We start from the raw sequence: 23,027 nt of genomic DNA on the forward strand, positions 1-23,027 counted from the left end.
CTCCTACTTGCAGCACTTTTTGTTTCTCACCTATATTTATGTAAGATTTCAGTCTGTCCTTCTCCATGCATATTCATGTAGCAGAACTTCAAATATAATGCATGGCCTGTAGGACCCGCTTTTCTTGTAGAGTGTATTCCTCCTGAGGTATTTAATGCTGTTTCCAGTCTATTATTGCTTTTATCGTTACATGGTATGATAGGATTTCACACATCCAAAAATCTGAGGTGCTGTAAAACTGAGAAGATCCACTTGGGGGCGCAGAACACTGGACCATGATGTAAAACTGAGAAGATCCACTTGGGGGTGCCATTGGCCCGGGCGCCGTTTTATGAAAAATTACAAATGGCGTACATTTTGTGTGGCTTTTGGAGGACGGACACTGGGTTTTTTGTCAAAGCCCTGGCACTGCCTTGCTGAAGCCGGAAGCCTAGCTTTCACCCCAGCATGGCTTTGCTCTCCAAAAGCCACACAAAATGGAGGCCGTTTTTAATCTTTCACAAAATGGCACCCGTGCAAATCAATGTTTGGCGCCCCCAAGTGGATCTTCTCAGTTTAACATTACGTCATCATGACTTGGCAGAATCCCTGAGCAGCCTTTCTTGGTGGGCAAGCCTTTACAATGCTTCCAGCTTTGGGAAGGCGGTGCCAAGGCTCTGGCCCTCCGTCCTTAGCTGAGAGTTGCCCATGCCAGCCACCAACATGCGAGGTCTCCCCCCTCGGTGCTCAGTCAAGGTTGCTTTCCTACCCCTTGAGGACTCTTAGGGGCCGCCACTCCCATGAGAAGTGGGGGGGGAGGGGAGTACACGTGTTTGCCTTATCATTGTGTGTGTGTATGTGAGTGAGTGAATGAGAGGCAGTGGGGTTAGGATGTGGTTGTTGCGCAGTGGAAGCGAGTGAGTGAGAGGGCAGAGGGGGCAGTGGAAGGGGCAGCCCTTCCTACCTTCTCAAAGCTGGGCAAGCACTTACTAGGTTTCGGAAAGATGTGCCAGGGTTCTGGTAGCATCTCCCAACCCTTGCGCTGCCCTCCCAAAACCAGACAAAATGGAAGGACTTTGGTTTGCACCCCCCCCAAGTTCCATAATTGAAAAAATTCATCTTTTCAATTTTGTGTCACCTCTGTTCAGTGCCGTGCTGGAAAACTGCATGCACCACTCTGGCGGCGGGAAGGAATCTCCCGGGCTTTGGCAGGGTCCTAGAGCCCTTCCCGCCTTCCCAAATTTGGGCAAACATTTGCATACTGGTATTCTGGCTTCAGGAAGGCGGTGCCTGGGCTGTGCCTGCACCCCAGAGCCCACCCTCCAAAAGCCACACAAGATGGAGGGTGTTTGTAGTCCTTCATAAATTGGTGCCTGTGTGAGTCAATGTTTGGCGCCCCCAAGTGGCTTTTCTCAGTTTTGCACCACCTCAGATTTTGGGATGTGTGAAATAGCCTCACACTAAGTAACAATGAGAACAGGAGGGAACAGACATGGAGAAGGTCAGACTGAAACGCGCATCCTACATAAACATAGATCAGAAATGTAAAGGGCTGGAACTAGGAGGGCTGGTGATGTCTGGTTTCCAACATTGTGCTATGTCACCAACTAAACATTGCAATATACCGATATAATACCATGTCTGAGTCCCCAAATTGTTTTATCAGTTATGAATCGTCTCAATTTCATGCCGCTAGTGCAGGAAAACTGCATGGAGCAGCAAGCACTGACCAGGTTTCCACATTGAGGGGGGCAATATCGTGGCTTTGGCAGCGTTCCAGAACCCGCCCTCCAAAAGCCATACAAAATGGATGCCCGTTTGTAATCTTTCACAAAATGGCACCTGTGCAAGTCAATGTTAGATGCCCCCACGTGGACCTTCTCCGTTTTACAGCACCTGAGATTTTTACCTTACAAGAAATAACACTTTCTACTGGCCGTGTGTTCTTTCATATGTGAGGTTCTGCTACTTGAAAAGGCGTGGAGATGGACAGACAGAAAGGACAACCTACATAAACAAAGGTCTGAAATGATTAGAGCTGCAACCAAGAGGGCTGGGTGATGTCCGGCTTCCAACATTGTGATATGTCAGCAGCCCAACATCGTGATATACTGTTGTGGCTCCATGTCTGAAATAAGGTTGGAACTCTGCAGTCCTTTTTTCGGGGGGGGGGATGCAGGGGTATGCCTACCCCTAAACAATTTGCATGTTCTTTGTACTTTTGTCCATTTACTGTATTTATTTTCCCCAATCTGAACTATAAAATGGTGATTTTCTTGAGTCCAAATTAACGGAACCCCTAAACATTTTTTTTTTAGAAAAAAAGCACTGGAACTATGCAGAGGTGAACTGAATTATGTCTGCACAATTTTTTAATACTGATGGGTCTAAAAGCATGTAAAACTTTTTGGGTGTGTGAAATAGCATTGCACTGTGTAACAATGAAAGCAGGAATAATGGGGTGGTAAGAGCTTTAAGTACCTCAGGAGGAATACAGCAAAAGGTATAGGATCCCCGGACAGTTAAGTCCAGTCAGAGGCGACTGGAACTATGCAGAGGTGAACTGAATTATGTCTGCACAATTTTTTAATACTGGTGGGTCTAAAAGCATGTAAACCTTTACTTATCTTTAACATATCCTTACAACTCTTATTTTATATAGAGATTTTTTTTATTAACATGCTTTTTCTAAAATTAAATCTGCAGAAGTAATTAGTAGTATAGATAAAACTACTAGCTGTGCGGCAAAATTGTTCACAGCACTCTGGCTGTGGTAGGGAACCTATATGGCTCTGGTAGGGTCCTAGAGCCCTTCCCACCTTCCCAAAATTGAGCAAGCACTTACAAAGCTTTAGGCTTCAAGGTGCCAGGGCTCTGACAGCATCTTACAGCCCTTGCACCACCCTCCAAAAGCCACACAAAATGGACACCGGTTGTAATCTTTCATAAAATGGCGCCTGTGCGAGTCCAATGTTTGTCGCCCCTAGGTGGATCTCAGTTTTTCAGGGGGGGCTGAGGGATGTGAGTCGAGAAGCACTCCCTGCTCTTATGGGGTAATGCCCACGCACAGATGCAATCACATAAGGTTTACCTGATGGGACTCAGGAAACACCCCAGAGTTACGGTAATCCTTGCTAATCTTATGACAGGCAATATTTTGGGCGCTCCAATGAATCTTCTCAATCATGGACCCTCTCAATTTGCACCACTGCTGCTCAGTCCCCTGTGCTGGCACCACTTTCTCACAGCGGGAAGGAAGCTCCTGGGCTCGGGCAGGTTCCTAGAGCCCTTTCCTCCTTCCCAAAGTTGGGCAAGCATTTACTAGTGAAGGAATGGGTTTCCAAAACCCAAAACTGACTGTGCAGGCAGTTTGAAAACTGCACCCAAATCCCTATTTTTCCTTAGCTAAAATCCATTAACTTGAGCTCTGAGTCAATGCATAAACAAAAACCCGGCTGTGCTCAAAGCTCTCTCCCTTATCAGTCCGTGGCGGCAATAAGTGACCTTGCTAAGTTCAAGTAGAGCAGGGATGATCCGTGTGTGCCTTATCTTATGTGCTGACCACAAAATACGTGGGAACCAATGTCTGGGAAAAACGCCAAAAGCGTGTTCCCGGAGAATCATGACCTCTTCCCAGATAAGAGTAGGAAGAGGAAGATCCTTTTATGGTCAGAAGTACAGGAAGGAAGATCCTTTTATGGTTGAGAGTGCCGGAGCAGGAACATATGTGATGTCAACCTGCGCACATAGGCTGACGTGGTTGGATTTATATGGGAAGGAGGGAGAGGGTGCCTGGAGGATATATATACTGCATGAAACTTGTCATTTCTTTGGACTTGCTGTGGACTTGATCACGCAAGTGCCTTCTGCTATCCAGAGAGCAGAATAAACTCTTTCTTTTAACCAACTCGGTGTCATTTGACTTCCTTCCTCCTGTCCCGGAGCAACGCAGACCCAATCGGTGAACTCCAATAAGGCTACATTAGGATTCTGGCTTCAGGTAGGCGGTGCCAGGGCTCTGGCAGCATTCCGGAGCCTTTACACTGCCCTCCTAAAGGTGGAGAAATGGGATGGACTTAAGATGGAATTTTTATATTTGGGCTCCAAATAGATTTTGTCAATTGTGTACCTTATCAATTTTGTGCCACCTCAGCTCAACACCCAGTTTAGGAAAACTGCTAGCAAGCACTTTCTAGGATTCTGGCTTTAGGGAAGGAGGTGCCCTCCAAAAGCCACACAAAATGGACGCCGTTTTCTAATCTTTCATAAAATGGTGCCCTGTGTGAGTCCAATGTTTGGCGCCCCCAAGTGGATCACTTTACCACCATTTCACTATTGTGATAAGTCAACAGCTAAACATTGTGATATACCGATATAATACAATGTCTGAAATAATTTTGAAACGACGTAGAGACAAACAGAATAACGTTTGCAGTACTATTACTACTTGCAGGTCTAAAACATATTAAATTGCATATCTTTAACATATCATTGCCATATAAATTTAAAATTGCATCTGGGGGCAGCATCCGTTCAAAGGGAAGAGCTGGGGAGCCTGCGATGGGGGGGGGCTTTACACACACTCCATCCCCCCCTTACACTTGCTCGAAAGTGGGAAAGCAGTTCCAAGGCCCTGGCAAGCCAATATTTTGGGCCCCCAAATGAATATTCTCAGAGAACAACGTTTCCAAATAGACAGGAGCGAGACACAGATGGACATACAAACACTCCACAGAGGAAACAAGGAGGCTTACAATCCAGCTTTGGGAAGGTGGTGCCAGGGCTCTGGCTTCATCCCAGAGCCCTCCCTCTGCCCGGCAAAAGCCACACAAAATGGATGTTGTCTTTAGGACTTTTGCACAAAATGGCGCCTTGCTCAAGTCCAGTGTTTGGCACCCTCCTGCGGATCTTCTCAGTTTTGCACCCCCTCAGATTTTTGATGTCTGAAATAGTATTGCACTACGTTACCATCAGAACTGGAATAATGAACTTGTACCTCAGGACAAATATCTTTAACTTATTGTTACAAGTGTTGTTTTCTATATGGATGATTTTTAAATTAGCCTGCTTTCTCTGAAATTAAATCTGTAGTAATAATTAGCAGCATAGGTATCAAAGAAAAGGCAAGGATGTTCCCTCATAGACACAAGAGAGAGGAAGCGGACAAGGAAGGAAAGAGGCTTACACAATGTTCATTATTTTTTTTCTTACCCAGAAGTAAATAACCAGTTTATTTTTCCACTAGCTGCACTTCCTAGCAAACTCCACCTGGGGGCAGCAGCCATTCAAAAAGAAGGGCTAAGCAGAAACTTGGTGGTTTTTTTTATTCAAGTGGAAATGGACTTCCTTTCTTGGTATAGTGTTTATCTGACTTAGGGAAGGTGTTGCGAGGGCTCCAGTAGCATCCCAGAGCCTTCACACTGGCCTCCCAAAAATGGAGAACACAGACGACTTTGGTCTTTGCTAATCTTAACAACTCCAATATTTGAGGTGCCCAAAAGAATCTTCTTAGTTATGGACCTTCTGAAGTTTTCACCGAATTGGCTCAGGGCACCATGCAGAAAAAGTGCCAGTGGCTTCGGGCTTCAGCCTGGGCTCTGGCAGCATCCCAGATCCAAAAGCATCCAAAAGCCACAGAAAATGGAGGGCATTTGTAGTATTTCACAGCATGGCGCTGGGGTACTAGTGCAAAGTTTATTATTTAGGGCTCCTAAAAGAATCTTCTCAATTGTGGATTTACTCGGTGCCCTGCGGAGGAAAACTAGACTCTGGTGTCATGGCTCTGGCAACATCCTAGAGCCCGTCCTCCAAAAGCCACACAAAATGTAGGGCATTTGTAGTATTTCACAACATGGCACCTGGGTACTAGTGCAAAGTTTGGCGCCCTCAGGTGGATCTTCTGAATCTTGCAGCAACTCAGATTTTTGGATAGCATTGCACTAAGTAACAATGAGAGCAGGAATAATGGACTGGAAATGGCATTGAGTACCTCAGGAAAAATATACCCTACAAGAAACATAGGTCCTATGTTCTCCGGGCGGGAGAACGCGGATTCCCAGCCAATACAGCAAGAAATGTAGCCTTCTTGGAGTTCACTGATTGGGTCTGCGTTGCTCCGGGACAGGAGGAAGGAAGCGAAATGACACTGAGATTGATTCAAAGATTCAAAGAAGAAAGAGTTTATTCTGCTCTCTGGATAGCAGAAGGCACTTGCGTGATCAAGTCCACAGCAAGTCCAAAGAAATGACAAGTTTCATGCAGTATATATATCCTCCAGGCACCCTCTCCCTCCTTCCCATATAAATCCAACCACGTCAGCCTATGTGCGCAGGTTGACATCACATATGTTCCTGCTCCGGCACTCTCAACCATAAAAGGATCTTCCTTCCTGTACTTCTGACCATAAAAGGATCTTCCTCTTCCTACTCTTATCTTGGGGGGGAGAGGTCATGCGGCAGGGTTGTGGTAAGATAAGACCTAGAGTGTCATCTCTGTTCCACTTTAGAGTGGGCAAGGCCACTCTTATCGTCACAAGCTGATAAAGGAGAGAGCCTTGTTTATGCAGCTGTGTTTTTGCTTTGTCTTTGCTTAACAGCTCAAGTTTTACACATTTTAGAGTGCTCTCTTGGAGAGAGAAAGAAAGGAAGGAAGGAAGGAAGGAAGGAAGGAGAGGGGGGACTTGAGTCAGTTTTAAACTTACTGCACAGAAACCCGTTCCTTCACTACAGGCCATGTATTATATCATGTATGAGGTTCTGCTACTTGAACAGGTGTGGAAAGGGACAGACTGAAATGAGCATCCTCCATAAACACAGGTCAGAAATGAAAAGAGCACACAAAAGGGGAGAAGGGAGGAAAGTGGCTTACACAATTTTTATGGGCTGGGCAGCAACATGGGAAGTTTTGGGAGGTGAGATGAAAAGAGCTTCCTGCTCTTGCAGTGTTAGGTGGGATAGGAAGTACATAAATAAATTTTAGAAAAAGCACCCTTTTTCTAAAATTAAACCCGTTTAAGTAATTAATAGCATAGACATTAAAGGTTAGGTGAGATAATGTTCTCTTATAGACATGAGTGAGACACAGAGGAAGGAAATAAGCTTAAACTGCAGGGCAACATTTATTTTTATTAACTCAGACGTAACTGATCCATGTTCATATTTCCACTAGCTTGACTTCCAAGCAATCCCCACCTGGGGGCAGCGTTAAGGATGATGGTATGATGATCTGACATGGGAATGTTTGTTTATGTTGAATGGCTGTGTATTTTTAGCATGGGGTTTTTCTTTGGCAATAGCACGTATATGGGTGGCTGACTGTGAGCCACATGAGAGAGGTATTGCAGATCCTGTTGTGACTGTGATTCAATTTAACTGGTGTTTTTAGCTGCTGCTGAGAGAGACTCCTCAGTGTGATCTGTCTGAAGTGTGATCCATCTGAAGTGAGACCCCTAAAGATTAATAGGGAGAAACTGGAGGATGAGATTGTAAATATATTCTTCTGAATTACATGTTTATGAAAGTAAAGTTGGGGGGTTAACAAAAAGATTTTGGACGTTGTGTATCATCAAAAAATATTCTTTATATATATACACAACAGGCAGCAGCCCTTCAGGAGGAGGGGTTGGGGTCTTCAGGATGCAAGTTGAAATGGATATCCTGCTCTTGCAGTGCTTGGAGGTGTGAAATAAATAAATAAGTGGAGAGCAGAGGAAACCCATCTGTTTATTTATCCCATGCACAAGCACATCTGCTCCCAGAGCCCTCATGCTACCCTCCCATGAAATCAAGGGACTGTGGTGATCTTAATATACCCTGGCTCTAGGGAAGCTACAGGGCTCTGGCAGGGGCCTTGAGCCCTCCTGCCCAGCGTCCTGTAGCCTTCTGTCTTTGGGCAGGTGTGCCACAGCTCCAGCTGCATCCCAGAGCTCTTCAACCACCCAAAAAATGGAGAAATGGGGAAGCACTTTGGTCTTTGTAATCTTAACAAGATTAATATTTGGGGATCCTAAACAAATCTCAATTGTGGATTTGCTCGGTGCCCTGCGGAGGAAAACTAGACTCTGGTGCCAGGGCTCTGGTAGCATCCTAGAGCCCGCCCTCCAAAAGCCACACAAAATGTAGGACATTTGTAATATTTCACAACATGGCGCCAGGTACTAGTGCAATGTTTGGTGCCCTCAGGTGGACCTTCTTAGTTTTGCAACACCTCAGGTTTTTGGATGTGTGAAATGGCATTGCCTATATAACCATGAGAACTGCAATAATGGACTGGAAACAGTGTTAAGTACCTCAGGAGGAATACACCCTACAAGAAATGCAGGTCCTTCTGACCATGTATTATATAATGAGGTTCTTCTAATTGAACAGGCATGGAGATGAGCATCCTACATAAACAAAGGTCCAAAACTCATCAAGCTGCAACTAGGGCTGGGCGATGTCTGGCTTCCGACATCGTGATATGTTTCCAGCTAAACATTGTGATATACTGATATAACACCATGTCTGAAATAAGGATGGGACAATGTAGAGGCGACTGGAATAATGTCTGCAACTACTACGTACGGCTTAGGGGTTGAAAACATATACATTATTATATATATTGAATGTATTATTACGCTGTTATTTTATATACAGATAATTTTAAAATTAGCATGCTTTCTCTAGAATTCAGCCTGTAGAAGTAATTAGTAGCATAGATGCCAAAGGTAAGGTGAGAGATGGCTCCTTTAATAACAAGACACAGGCAGACAGAAGGGGAGAAGGGAGGAAAGAGGCTTAAACAGCAGGGCAATTTTTTAAATTATTATTATTATTATTATTATTTAACTCAGAAGCAAATAACCCCACTTCATTTTTCCAGTAGCTGTTCTTTCAAGCAAGTCCCAGCATAGTCGGCTTGGCATGTGACGCAGAGGAGGACATGGGTGTAGCCAGGATTTATTTTATATTTATTTACTTGATTTAGAGGGGGAGGCTTCCCTTCGCCCATGGAGGAGTGTGTGTAAATAAATAAATGGAGAGCAAAGGAAACAAAGTCTCCATTTATTTATCCCCCCCCCCAAACATAAATACAGACACCTGCACAAAGATGTAATGACATAAGGTTAACCTGGCTTTAGGATGGCAGACAAAATGGACAGACTTTGGTTTGCGTCCACCAAATGAATCTTCTCATTCATGGAGCTTCTCAATTTTGTGCCGCTGCAGTGCCCAGTGCCCTGAGTAGGAAAACTGCGCAGCACTACTTTGGCTGTGGGAAGGAAGCTCCCTGGCTCTGGCAGGGTCCTAGAGCCCTTCCCGCCTTCCCAAAGCTGGACAAGCACTTGCTAGACTTCCAGCTTAAGGAAGGCGGGGCCTGGGCTCTGGCATCATTCCAGAGCCCGCCCTCCAAAAGCCACACAAAATGGACACAGTTTGTAATCTTTCACAAAATGGCACTAGGTGCTAGTTCGATGTTTGGTGCCCCCATGTGGATCATCTCAGTTTTGCAGCACTTCAGATTTTTGTATATGTGAAATAGCATTGCACTATTACAATGAGAATAGGAAAAATGGATTGTGAACAACATTAGGTACCTCAGGAGGAATGTACCTTAGAAGAAAAACATGTCCTACAGGCCATGTATTCTATCATATATGAGGTTCTGCTGTATCAAAAGACATGGAGATGGACCTACTGCAATGAGCATCCTACATAATAATAATAATAATAATAATAATAATAATAATAAATTTTATTTATATCCCGCCCTCCCCAGCCGAAGCCGGGCTCAGGGCGGCTAACAACAATAAAACATAAAACAGTACAAAAGTACAAAAGTACAGCACAAACAACACTCTAAAATCATTCATTATAAAATTAATTAATTCAAGCCACTGGCAACCATTGGGCCAGAGCTCCGCAAAGATTGCCGAGGGAGGGAGTCAGGCTGTGCCCTGGCCAAAGGCCTGGTGGAACAGCTCTGTCTTGCAGGCCCTGCGGAAAGATGTCAAGTCCCGCAGGGCCCTGGTCTCTTGTGACAGAGTGTTCCACCAGATCGGAGCCATGGCCGAAAAAGCCCTGGCTCTAGTTGAGGCCAGCCTAACTTCTCTGTGGCCTGGGACCTTCAAGATGTTTTTATTTGAAGACCGTAAGTTTCTCTGTGGGGCATAACAGGAGAGGCAGTCCCGTAGGTACAAGGGTCCTAGGCGGTATAGGGCTTTAAAGGTTAAAACCAGCACCTTAAACCTGATCCTGTACTCCACCGGGAGCCAGTGCAGCTGGTATAGTACCGGATGAATGTGATCTCGCAGCGAAGACCCCATAAGGAGTCTCACTGCAGCATTCTGCACCCGCTGGAGTTTCTGGGTCAGTCTCAAGGGCAGCCCCACGTAGAGCGAGTTACAATAATCCAGTCTGGAGGTGACCGTCGCGTGGATCACAGTGGCTAGGTCAGGGTGAGAGAGGTAAGGAGCCAACTGCTTAGCTTGGCGGAGATGGAAAAATGCCGCCTTTGTTGTAGCTGCAATCTGCGCCTCCATGGAAAGGGAGGTGTCGAAGATTACACCCAAACTCTTAACGGACGGTGCTGGCACTAATTGCACCCCCGCAAGAGATGGGAGTTGCCCCCCCAATCCCATATCGTCCTGTCCCAGCCACAGGACCTCTATCTTTGAAGGATTTAGCTTCAACCGGCTCCCACGTAACCATCCAGCCACAGCTTCCAAACATCTGGTCAGTGTGTCTGTGGCCGAGTCAGGATGGCCATCCATCAACAGATAGAGTTGGGTGTCATCAGCATACTGATGGCAACCCAGCCCAAAACTCCAGACAAGCTGGGCAAGGGGGCGCATAAAGATGTTGAAAAGCATCGGGGAGAGTATTGCACCCTGAGGTACTCCACACACCAAGGAGTGGCGCGATGACAATTCCCCCCCAAGCGCCACCCTCTGTCCCTGACCAGAGAGAAACGAGCGCAGCCATTGAAGGACTGTGCCCTGGATCCCCACGTCGGCAAGGCGGTGGTCCAGAAGTTCGTGATCGACCATGTCGAAAGCTGCTGACAGATCTAGAAGAATCAGCAGCCCCGACCCACCTTGATCCAGCTGCCTACGAAGATCATCTGTTAGGGCAACCAGAGCCATCTCGGTCCCATGACCAGTGCAGAAGCCAGACTGGAATGGATCCAGAGCCGATGTTTCATCCAGAAACCCACCAAGCTGTTCAGCAACCGCTCTCTCAATCACCTTACCCAGGAACGGAAGATTCAAAACCGGGCGGTAATTGGATAGATCTAAAGGATCTAATGATGTTTTCTTTAAGAGCGGGCGCACCACTGCCTCCTTCAGTTCCCCTGGGAATGTCCCCGTACCAAGGGACAAATTGATGATATCCCCCAGGTGGGCCCGCACCTCGTCTGGACACGCTCTAATCAGCCAAGACGGGCACGGGTCGAGAGGACAGGTGGTGGGCTTTCCAGCTCGGAGGAGTCTGTCCACATCAGCTGGGGATATCCGGTTGAAGTGGTCCAATACTGGACCCGAGGACAGTTGAGGGGCCTCCAGTTCCTTTATTGTATCCAAATTGGCAGGGAGGTCATGGCGGAGCAACAAGACCTTCTCTGCAAAAAAGCTCGCAAATGCCTCACAGCTGTGTGTCAAATTGTTATTTAAATTTGGCTGTCCCTCATAAACCCTTGTGCCCAGGGTCCTAGAGCCCTTTCCTCCTCCTGGCTTCGTGAGGGTGCGCTATGTGGGGCTGTCGGAGCCTTAGCACCGCCTTCCCGACACCAGGTAAACCTTATGCTGAAGGAATGGGTTTCCCAAAACCCAAAAACTGACTGTGCAGGCAGTTTTAAACTGCACCAAAATCCCTATTTTTCCTCAGCTAAAATGCATAAACTTGAGCCTTGAGCAAATCCATAACAAGAACAAAGCTCTCTCCCTACATCATGGCTCTGCAACTATTAAGCTGGAATTGTAATGGTTTGAACTCCCCTCAGAAAAGGAGATCTGTGTTTCATTTATTAAAAAAGGAACAATTGGACTTGATTTGTTTACAAGAAACACATGTAACAAGGCTACACAGGAAACTACTGATTAATAAAAGACTGGGTCAGGAGTTTGTTTCATCGGACAAGGTTAAAAAAAGAGGGGTAGTGATTTATGCAAAGGAGAGACTATTACCGAAATTTATCTTCAAAGATGACCAAGGAAGATTTGTGGCAATTGAAATTCAAACACAAGGAGAAAAATTTTTGATAGTTGGAGTTTATGCACCAAATGAGGGGAAATCTGACTTTTTTTAAAAGTTGCATGAGACCTTGATGGACTATTTGGATTATAATGTGATTTTGATGGGAGACATGAATGGAGTGGTATCTACACACATGGACAAGGCGCAAAGACAGGCAGTCACTAAGGATGGCAGACTACTGAAAACTTTTTTTGAGATGACAGACAACTTGGACTTAATTGATATCTGGAGAACAAAGAATCCCTTGGCCAGAGAGGGAACCTTCTTCTCTGAGGCCAAACTGACATGGACAAGAATTGACCAAATATGGGTAACTAGAGGAATGGCACCAAAGACAAGAAAAGTGGAAATCTGCCCAAAAACCTGCTCCGACCATAATGCTGTGAAGATGGAGATGAAACTAATACCAACTGGTTCCTTCAGATGGAGGATGAATGACACCTTATTTAGAGATGAAGAAGTGTTTAAGAAGGCCCAAAAAACCTTGAGAGATTATTTTGAGATAAATATGAACACCAATGTGGAAAAAAGAGTAATCTGGGACGCAAGTAAAGCGGTTATGAGAGGGTTCTTGATACAACAGAATGCATTAAAGAAGAGAATCCAAAATGAGAAGAAGGATAAAATACTGGAGAAAATAAAGGAAAGTGAAAAGAAATTGAGAGCAAAACCAAAGTCGCAAGAGATTTTGAGAGAAATAAAGTTACATCAAGTACAATACATGAAAATGATGAATGAGGAGATAGAATGGAAAATTAAACAAATGAGACAAAAGACATTCGAGTCGGCTAATAAATGTGGGAAATTGCTGGCTTGGCAAATGAAAAAAAGACAAAAATTAAATACAGTTACAAATCTAGAAGTGGAAGGAAGGAATATACAGAACCCAGCTGAGATTAGAAATTGTTTCCAGAGGTACTTTAAACAACTATATACACAAGGGCCACAGAAAGAAATTGACGTAGACCGATTTTTGAAAACAAATGGATTACAAAAAATCTCTCAAGAAAATAAATTAATGTTGAACTATAAAATAACTGAACAGGAGATAGAAGGTGCCATTCAGAATATGCAATTGGGTAAATCTCCAGGACCGGATAGACTGACTTCTAGATACTACAGATCTTTAAAAGAATGGTTAGTACAACCTTTAAAAGAAGTCTGTAACGAAATAATGGGTGGGAAAAGGGCACCAGAGTCGTGGAAAGAAGCGTATATCACACTTGTACCGAAAACAGAGACTGAAAAGATGCAGCTTAAGAACTACCGCCCCATATCACTGCTCAGTGTGGATTACAAAATTTTTGCAGACATCTTGGCTAAAAGACTAAAAAGAGTGTTAGTGGAAGAGATACATAAAGACCAAGCAGGCTTTCTCCCGGGTAGACATCTATCTGACAATGTGAGAAACATAATCAATATTTTAGAAAAATTACAAGTGAATATAAATACTAAGGCAGTTTTAATATTTGTGGATGCGGAGAAAGCTTTTGACAACATTTCTTGGAGTTTTATGAAGAAGAACTTACAGGGGATGGGGGTAGGCCAAGGCTTTGAAAACGGTATAAGTGCAATATATTCTGAACAAAAGGCTAAATTAATTGCAAATAATGTGGTGACGGAAGAATTTAAGACAGAAAAAGAAACACGACAAGGTTGCCCAATCTCCCCATTGCTTTTTATATTGGTCCTGTAGGTTTTGCTGAATAAGATTAGAAGGGACCAGTTGGTTAAAGGTATACATGTCGGAGCCAAACAGTATAAATTGTTTTTTTTTAAAGATATTTATTGAGGTTTTCAAGATATTACAAAAAAGAAAAAGAAAAAAAAATACAAAATAAAAATGATTAAAAACAACACATTCTTTCCATTACTTATTTTTCATTAGCTTGTTTCCCGGACCTCCTCACGCCTCCCTTTTTTGTATTCCAGTTCAGTTTGTTGGTTCAGCAAATCCTTCCCCTCTTTGTTTATCCTAGTCTTTAATCTTAAAATATTGTAACATTAGATTTTTACCTGTTAATAATCCATTTTTCATATTCCCTTATGGTATTACAGCTAAAAACCACTTAATTTCTATCCAACATCATTCTAACATTCATTAATTTTGCAATATTTCTGTAAATAGTCTTTAAATTTCTTCTAATCCTCTTCCACCGACTCTTCTGCCTGGTCTCGGATTCTGCCAGTCATTTCCGCCAATTCCATATAGTCAATCACCTTCATCTGCCATTCTTCCAGAGTGGGTAGATCTTGTGTCTTCCAATACTTTGCAATAAGTATTCTTGCTGCTGTTGTGGCATACATGAAAAAAGTTCTATCCTTCTTTGGCACCGATTGGCCGACTATGCCCAGGAGAAAGGCCTCTGGTTTCTTCAAGAAAGTATATTTAAATACTTTTTTCATTTCATTATAGATCATCTCCCAGAAAGCCTTAATCCTTGGGCACGTCCACCAAAGGTGAAAGAATGTACCTTCAGTTTCTTTACATTTCCAACATTTATTATCGGGCAAATGATAGATTTTTGCAAGCTTGACTGGGGTCATGTACCACCTGAATACCATTTTCATAATATTCTCTCTTAAGGCATTACATGCCGTAAACTTCATACCTGTGGTCCATAACTGTTCCCAGTCAGCCATCATTATATTATGTCCAACATCTTGTGCCCATTTAATCATAGCAGATTTCACCATTTCAACAGCAAGTTATACATCTTTGACAAAATCTTGGTTTTGGGTTCTAACAGTTCTGTTTCTAATTTTGATTTTTCCACCTGGAAGCCAATTTTCTTGTCCGAATTATATGCCTCTATTATCTGATAATAATGAAGCCAATCTCGCACTTTATCTTTTAGTTTCTCAAAGCTCTGCAATTTCAGTCTATCTCCCTCTTGTTCCAAAATTTCCCAATATTTCGGCCATTTGGCCTCCATATTGAGTTTTTTCAGTGCTTTTGCTTCCATTGGTGACAACCACCTGGGGGTTTTGTTTTCCAATAAATCCTTATATCTTATCCAAACATTAAACAATGCTTTCCTGACAATATGGTTTTTAAATGCTTTATGTGCTTTGACCTTATCATACCACAGATATGCATGCCATCCAAATACATTGTTAAAACCTTCTAAATCCAAAATGTCTGTGTTTTCAAGAAGCAGCCATTCTTTCAACCAGCAAAAAGCTGCTGATTCATAGTAAAGTTTAAAGTCTGGCAGGGCGAATCCACCTCTTTCCTTTACATCTGTTAGTATTTTAAATTTTATTCTAGGCTTCTTGCCCTGCCAGACAAATCTAGAAATGTCTCTCTGCCACTTCTTGAAACAATCCATTTTGTCCACAATTTACAATGTTTGAAACAAAAACAACATTCTAGGCAATACATTCATTTTTATCACAGCAATACGACCCAGCAGTGAAAGATTCAAATTTGACCAAATTTCTAAATCTTTTTTCACTTCGGCCCAGCATTTTTCATAGTTATCTTTAAAGAAATTCCCGTTTTTTGCTGTCATGTTAATTCCCAGGTATTTCACTTTCTTAACCACTGTTAAACCTGTCTCATTCTGAAACCTCTCTCTCTCAATCGGTGTTAAATTTTTCTCTAAAACCTTGGTTTTTAACTTATTCAGTTTAAATCCTGCAACCTGACCAAATTCTTGAATCAGTTCTAAAACCCTTTTAGTACTAGATTCTGGCTCCTGTAACGTCAATACTAAGTCATCTGCAAATGCTCTCAATTTGTACTGTTTGGCTCCGACCTGTATACCTTTAACCAACTGGTCCCTTCTAATCATATTCAGCAAAACCTACAGGACCGATATAAAAAGCAATGGGGAGATTGGGCAACCTTGTCGTGTCCCTTTTTCTATCTTAAATTCTTCCGTCACCACATTATTTACAATTAGTTTAGCCTTTTGTTCTGAATAAATTGCACTTATACCGTTCTCAAAACCTTGGCCTACCCCCATCCCCTGTAAGTTCTTCTTCATAAAACTCCAAGAGATATTATCAAAAGCTTTCTCCGCGTCCACAAATATCAAAACTGCTTTAGTATTTATGTTCACTTCTAGTTTTTCCAAAATATTAATTATATTCCTCAAATTGTCAGACAAGTGTCTTCCCGGGAGAAAGCCCGCTTGGTCTTTATGAATCTCTTCCATCAACACTTTTTTCAATCTCTTGGCCAAAATATCTGCAAAAATTTTGTAATCCACATTAAGTAATGATATGGGGCGGTAGTTCTTAAGCTGGGTCTTTTCAGTCTCTGTTTTCGGTATAAGTGTAATATACGCTTCTTTCCACGACTCTGGTGCCCTTTTCCCTTCCAATATTTCATTGCAGACTTCCTTTAAAGGTTGTACTAACCACTCTTTCAAGGATCTATAGTATCTAGAAGTCAGCCCATCCGGTCCTGGAGATTTGCCTAGTTGCATGTTTTGAATGGCACCTTCTACTTCCTGTTCAGATATTTTATAATTCAACATTAATTTACTTTCTTGAGAGATTTTTTTGTAATCTATTTATCTTCAGAAATCGGTCTATGTCCATTTCTTTCTGTGGCCCTTATGTATATAATTGTTTAAAGTACCTCTGGAAGCAGTTTCTAATCTCCGCTGGGTTGTGTATATTCTTTCCTTCCACTTCTAAATTTGTGATAGTATTTAATTTTTGTCTTTTTTTCATTTGCCAAGCCAGCAATTTCCCACATTTATTAGCTGATTCAAATGTTTTTTGTCTCATTTGTTTAATTTTCCATTCTATTTCCTGGTTCATCATTTCCATATATTGTACTTGATATAACTTTATTTCTCTCAAAATCTCCTGCGACTTTGGTTTTGCTCTCAATTTCTTCTCACTTTCTTTTATTTTCTCCAAAATTTTATCTTTCTTCTCATTTTGGCTTCTCTTCTTTATTGCATTCTGTTGTATCAAGAACCCTCTCATAACCGCTTTGCTTGCGTCCCAGATTACTCTTTTTTCAACATTAGTGTTCATATTTATCTCAAAATAGTCTCTCAAAGTTTTTTTGGCCTTCTTAATCACATCTCCATCTCTAAATAAGGTGTCATTCATCCTCCATCTGAAGGAGCCAGTTGGTGTTAGTTTCACAAACAGTACAAATTGAGAGCATTTGCAGATGACTTAGTATTGACGTTACAGGAGCCAGAATCTAGTACCAAAAGGCTTTTAGAACTGATTCAAGAATTTGGTCAGGTTGCAGGATTTAAATTGAATAAGTTAAAAACCAAGGTTTTAGAGAAAAATTTAACACCAATTGAGAGAGAGAGGTTTCAGAATGAGACAGGTTTAACAGTGGTTAAGAAAGTTAAATACCTGGGAATTAACATGACAGCAAAAAATGGGAATTTATTTAAAGAGAACTATGAAAAATGCTGGGCCGAAGTGAAAAAAGATTTAGAAATTTGGTCAAATTTGAATCTTTCACTGCTGGGTCGTATTGCTGTGATAAAAATGAATGTATTGCCTAGAATGTTGTTTTTCTTCCAAACATTGCAAATTGTGGACAAAATGGACTGTTTCAAGAGGTGGCAGAGAGATATTTCTAGATTTGTCTGGCAGGGCAAGAAGCCTAGAATAAAATTTAAAATATTAACAGATGCAAAGGAAAGAGGTGGATTTGCCCTGCCAGACTTTAAACTTTACTATGAATCAGCAGCTTTTTGCTGGTTGAAAGAATGGCTGCTTCTTGAAAACACAGACATTTTGGATTTAGAAGGTTTTAACAATGTATTTGGATGGCATGCATATCTGTGGTATGATAAGGTCAAAGCACATAAAGCATTTAAAAACCATATTGTCAGGAAAGCATTGTTTAATGTTTGGATAAGATACAAGGATTTATTGGAAAACAAAACCCCAAGGTGGCTGTCACCGATGGAAGCGAAAGCTCAGAAAAAGCTCAATATGGAGGTCAAATGGCCGAAATATTGGGAAATTTTGGAACAAGAGGGAGATAGACTGAAATTGCAGAGTTTTGAGAAATTAAAAAACAAAGTGCGAGACTGGCTTCATTATTATCAGATAATGGAGGCATATAATTTGGACAAGAAAATTGGCTTCCAGGTGGCAAAATCAAAATTAGAAATAGAACTGTTAGAACCCAAAACCAAGATTTTGTCAAAGATGTATAACTTGCTGTTGAAATGGAATACTCAGGATGAAACGGTGAAATCTGCTATGATTAAATGGGCACAAGATGTTGGACATAACATAATGATGGCTGACTAGGAACAGTTATGGACCACAGGTATGAAGTTTACGGCATGTAATGCCTTAAGAGAGAATATTATGAAAATGATATACAGGTGGTAAATGACACCAGTCAAGCTTGCAAAAATCTATCATTTGCCCGATAATAAATGTTGGAAATGTAAAGAAACCGAAGGTACATTCTTTCACCTTTGGTGGACGTGCCCAAGGATTAAGGCTTTCTGGGAGATGATTTATAATGAAATGAAAAGGGTATTTAAATATACCTTTCTGAAGAAACCAGAGGCCTTTCTCCTGGGCATAGTCGGCCAAATGGTGACAAAGAAGGACAGAACTTTCTTTATGTATGCTGCAACAGCAGCAAGAATACTTATTGCAAAGTATTGGAAGACACAAGACCTACCCACTCTGGAAGAATGGCAGATGAAGGTGATGGACTACATGGAATTGGCGGAAATGACTGGCAGAATCCGAGACCAGGGAGAAGAGTCGGTGGAAGAAGATTGGAAGAAATTTAAAGACTATTTACAGAAATATTGCAAAATTAATGAATGTTAGAATGATGTTGGAATGAAGCTAGGTGGTTTAAGCGGTAATGCTATAAAGGTGTATGTAAAAAAGGATTGATAACAGATGAAAAATTAAAGTTATAGTATATTAAGTTAAAGGATCATGAGAGAACAAAGAGGGAAAGAAACTGCTGACTTAACTAATAGAACTGGAATACAAAAAAAGGGAGGTATGAGGAGGTCAGGGAAACAAGGATATGAATGTAAGCTATGGAAAGATTGATCCATTTTTCTTTTTTTTCTTTTTAAGTGTCTTTTATTCCTTTATTCTGTATTTTGCATTTTGTATTTTTCTTGTATTTTTACTTTTTGTTTTTGTGTAATTCTTTTCTTCTCTGAAATCTTAATAAATATCATTTAAAAAAAAGAAGAAAGAACAAAGCTCTCTCCCTTATCAGTCCGTGGGGGCAATGAGTGACCTTGCCAAGTTCCAGTACAGCAGGGATGATGCGTGTGTGCCTTATCTTATGTGCTGACCACAAAGATGTGCAGAATAACGCCAGAGTGTGTTCTCGGAAATGGTGACCTCTGCCTCCAAGATAAGTGTAAGAACAGGAATATCCTTTTATGGTCAGGAGTGCAGGAAGGAAATCCCTTTTATGGTTAAGAGTGCCGGAGCAGGAACATCTGTGATGTCAACCTGCGTGTACAAGCTGACGTGCCTGGGGAAGGGGGAGAGGTGCCTGGAGGATATATATACTGCATGGAACTTGTCATTTCTTTGGACTTGCTGTGGACTTGATCACGCAAGTGCCTTCTGCTATCTGGAGAGCAGAATAAACTCTTTCTTTGAACCAACTCAGTGTCATTTGACTTCCTTCCTCCTGTCCCGGAGCAACGCAGACCCAATCGGTGAACTCCAATAAGGCTACAATGCTTATACTACATTTTTTCAATTTGCCTTGAGAAAGTCTTTAAACCTCTTTTGTTGACCACCAGCATTACGCTTTCCATGTTCAAGTTCAGAATATAGTAGTCACTTTGGAAGACAATAATCAGGCATCCGAACAACATGACCAGTCCAACGAAGCTGATGTTGAAGAATCATTGCTTCTTGTGGATCCGGAATTGGCCTCCACAGTCACCTACAGACAAATCATGTTCATGGAAGACAATTTTACTAAGAGTGATCATCAAAGAAGAAGAAGAAACCTTATGCAATTGCATGTTTGCACACGTGTGGGGTGGAGGTGGGAGGAATTAAAAAAATGGAAAGTGGGTTTCACTGCTTTCCATTTATTTATTTACTCCCCTCCCTCCTGGCAACACAAAAGCAGGAAGTCCTTTCTGCACTGCCTCCAAAAACCCAAGTTGCTCTCCAGCCCTGGCTTTTGAACGGCTGCTGCCCCCAGCTGAAACTTGCTTGGAAGTGCAGCTAGTGGAAAAAATATACTGGGATTTATTTTTTTAACCTGAGTTAAAAAACAACAGCAAACCCTGTGCCTACACTGCATCTCCCTCATGTCTATTTATTCCCTGACCTTTGATATCTATTCAACCAATTACTTCTACAGGTTTTGTTTTAGAGAAAGCATGCTAATTTAAAAATCATCTGTATATAATAAAACTCTTAACAATATTTTGTAGATAAGTAAGAATTTATGATTTAGACCTCTAAGTTATAGCAGTTGCCCAGACATTACCCGAGGTGACATAAAATTGAGAAGATCCATAACTGAGTAAATGAAAGGGGGGTTCAAGGGGTCTGGGATGATGCCGGAGCCCTGGCACTGTCCAGCTTTGGGAAGGAGTGAAGGGCTCTAGGACCCTGCCAGAGCCAGGAAGCTTCCGTCCCACAGCCAGTGTGTTAACAGCTTTCCTTCACAGGGTGCTGAGCCGAGGTAGAGCAAAATTGAGAAGAATTGAAAATATTCATTTGAGGGTGCCAAACAGTGGCCTTGTTAAAATTACCAAAGTCCGGTCATTTTATCCATATCCGTCTTTGGGAGTAGGGAGCAAGGGTTCTGGGGTGCTGCTTTTGAGTTAAAAGAATTAAACTGTTGTCCTGTTATTTAAGTCTCTTTCCTCCCTTCTCCCCTGCATCTGTCTGTTTCTCCTTCACGTCTATTAGGAGACTTTCTCTCATCTTTGCCTTCGATATCTGTGCCACAGGTTTTAGAGTTTTAGGAAAGGTGTGATACTTTAAACAATATCTGAATATAGCTGAAGAATCTTGTTAAACAGGTTAAAACATTAGCAGGGTTGGAGTAAATTCAGCAGTTTAAAGTATATAAAGATATGATGAGGAGGGAGGAGAACAAAACCTATAGAGTAATCAGAATATGCAGCCATAGTGGGTAAATATATAGAACCACGGAAGTGTGGGGGGAAGGAAGTCAATGATCATGATTGCATGGGCAAAAATGTTCCTCTTTAACCAGATCTTTGGCTGATTGATATCCAATGCCCTTTTAAAATGTGTTTGGGGAGGGTGGGTTTATTGGGTTGCTTTATTTTGTGTTTTAATATTTTGGGTTTGTGTTGTAACTACCCTGAGACCTTGCAGGTATAGGGCAGTATACAGATTTTAACAACAACAACAATGGCAGCCTGGTTCGTCACTGTGAGAACAGGATGCTGGACAAGATCGGTCCTTTGACCTTGTCCAGCATGACACTTCTAATGATGGGAAGACCATTGAAGGCTTTGCAGGGTAAGAAATTTGGGCAGGAAGTCAGTTTAGGAGGGATTTCCAGATTAACAAGAGAGATGATGAATGCAATGCCATGTTGGTCCTTCCCCCTCCCCCCATTTTTTTCTTGTTTCTTAAAGAGTAGTTTAAACTGCATCTCAGCACTCACGAATGCAGCATCACTCTCATTATGTCATTTTAGATTAAAATTGAACTCCCAATCCACCTCCATCAAAAGCATCACCTGCTTTTCACCTTCTATCATGTCAGCTGCGAAATTAACACAAAGGGGACAGCAAAAAAGCAGGATGCCGTGGAGACAACAGGTAGGCTCACAACTTGAACCCGCGCCTTTCTTCTCCCCACCTCCTACCCAAGCAGTCTGTATTTGGTAGATCCAGGAAGCATGCGGTGTGTCAGAAAGGAGTTGTCCTATCCATTCCATGGACCACCACCACCATTGTCAAGTGCCCGTCTCTTGTTTCAGTTTCACATACTAAAAGACTGGATACCTGCCCTCCTGTTCGTCACCTGTCTTTCTAGTGTGAAGGTGGTTAGCTTAAAACTGGGCCATGTATTTTAGGCATTGGGAAAAGCAAAATGTGAAATGATTCTTAGAAATAGCTGTGTCTTGCCAAGCAAAAATGTGTTAGTTACCCTATTATTGCCTCCCCTCACCTTACAAGATGACATTTTTTGACAGAGTGTCTCACCAAAGACTGTGTAAGCATAGCAGTCATGGGATAAGAGGAGAGGTCGTCCTGTGTATCAGGAACTGATCACGAAACAGCAAGCAGAGAGGGGTAATGAGTGAATAGTTCATGTAGAAAGTGGAGTCCCCCCACAGACAGATACTTTCCAAGCATTCATAAATGATCCAGTTAGAGGTGAATAGTGAGGTAGCCAAGTGGTTAAAACAAACAGAGATCTCAAGGAGCTCAAAAAGGACCCTCTCCAAGCTAAGTGAATGGGTGATGAAAGGGCAAATGCAATTCCATTTTAGCAAATTAAAAGAAGGGGAAAAATGGGTTTGTTTCCAGTAACATATAAGTGATTCCCAAAGCAAGTTCATGATCATGATTCTACCTACATGCTAAAAAGGATGCTTACACAGCTGTGTGCATTGCTGTCTCTGCAGTTGGGTTTACTTGGCTGCCTTTGCTGAAGGATGGCCGGATCATCACCTCTGAGCAGCACTTGCCTGTTTCAGCCAATCTGCCAGCAGGCTACCTGAGTGTCGGGGATTCTGAGGCTCGAAAGGTAGGGAGACCTAATAAGTGAATCTGAGGGCATGGACTGTATTTTACCTGTGCTGATATGCTGTGTGTCTTCCATGCACCTAAGAAGGTACACCAAATGAGCTTGCAAATGATGTGGTGT

General features: G+C 42.3%; 1 protein-coding gene across 4 annotated transcripts in view; it reads left to right on the forward strand.

Annotated features, from left to right (window-relative positions):
• DOCK11 (dedicator of cytokinesis 11) overlaps nt 1–23,027 on the forward strand; it is a 177,349-nt gene that overhangs the window by 89,831 nt on the left and 64,491 nt on the right. For all 4 annotated transcript variants that reach the window (XM_080990309.1, XM_080990310.1, XM_080990307.1 and 1 more), the window contains exons 20-21: nt 21,850–21,973; nt 22,786–22,907. In XM_080990309.1, the coding sequence (XP_080846435.1) occupies nt 21,850–21,973; nt 22,786–22,907 (246 nt within the window). The remainder of the gene's footprint in view (nt 1–21,849; nt 21,974–22,785; nt 22,908–23,027) is intronic.

Source organism: Podarcis pityusensis (assembly GCF_964106645.2).
Source record: "Podarcis pityusensis genome assembly, chromosome: Z".
Taxonomy (NCBI): Eukaryota; Metazoa; Chordata; class Lepidosauria; order Squamata; family Lacertidae; genus Podarcis; species Podarcis pityusensis.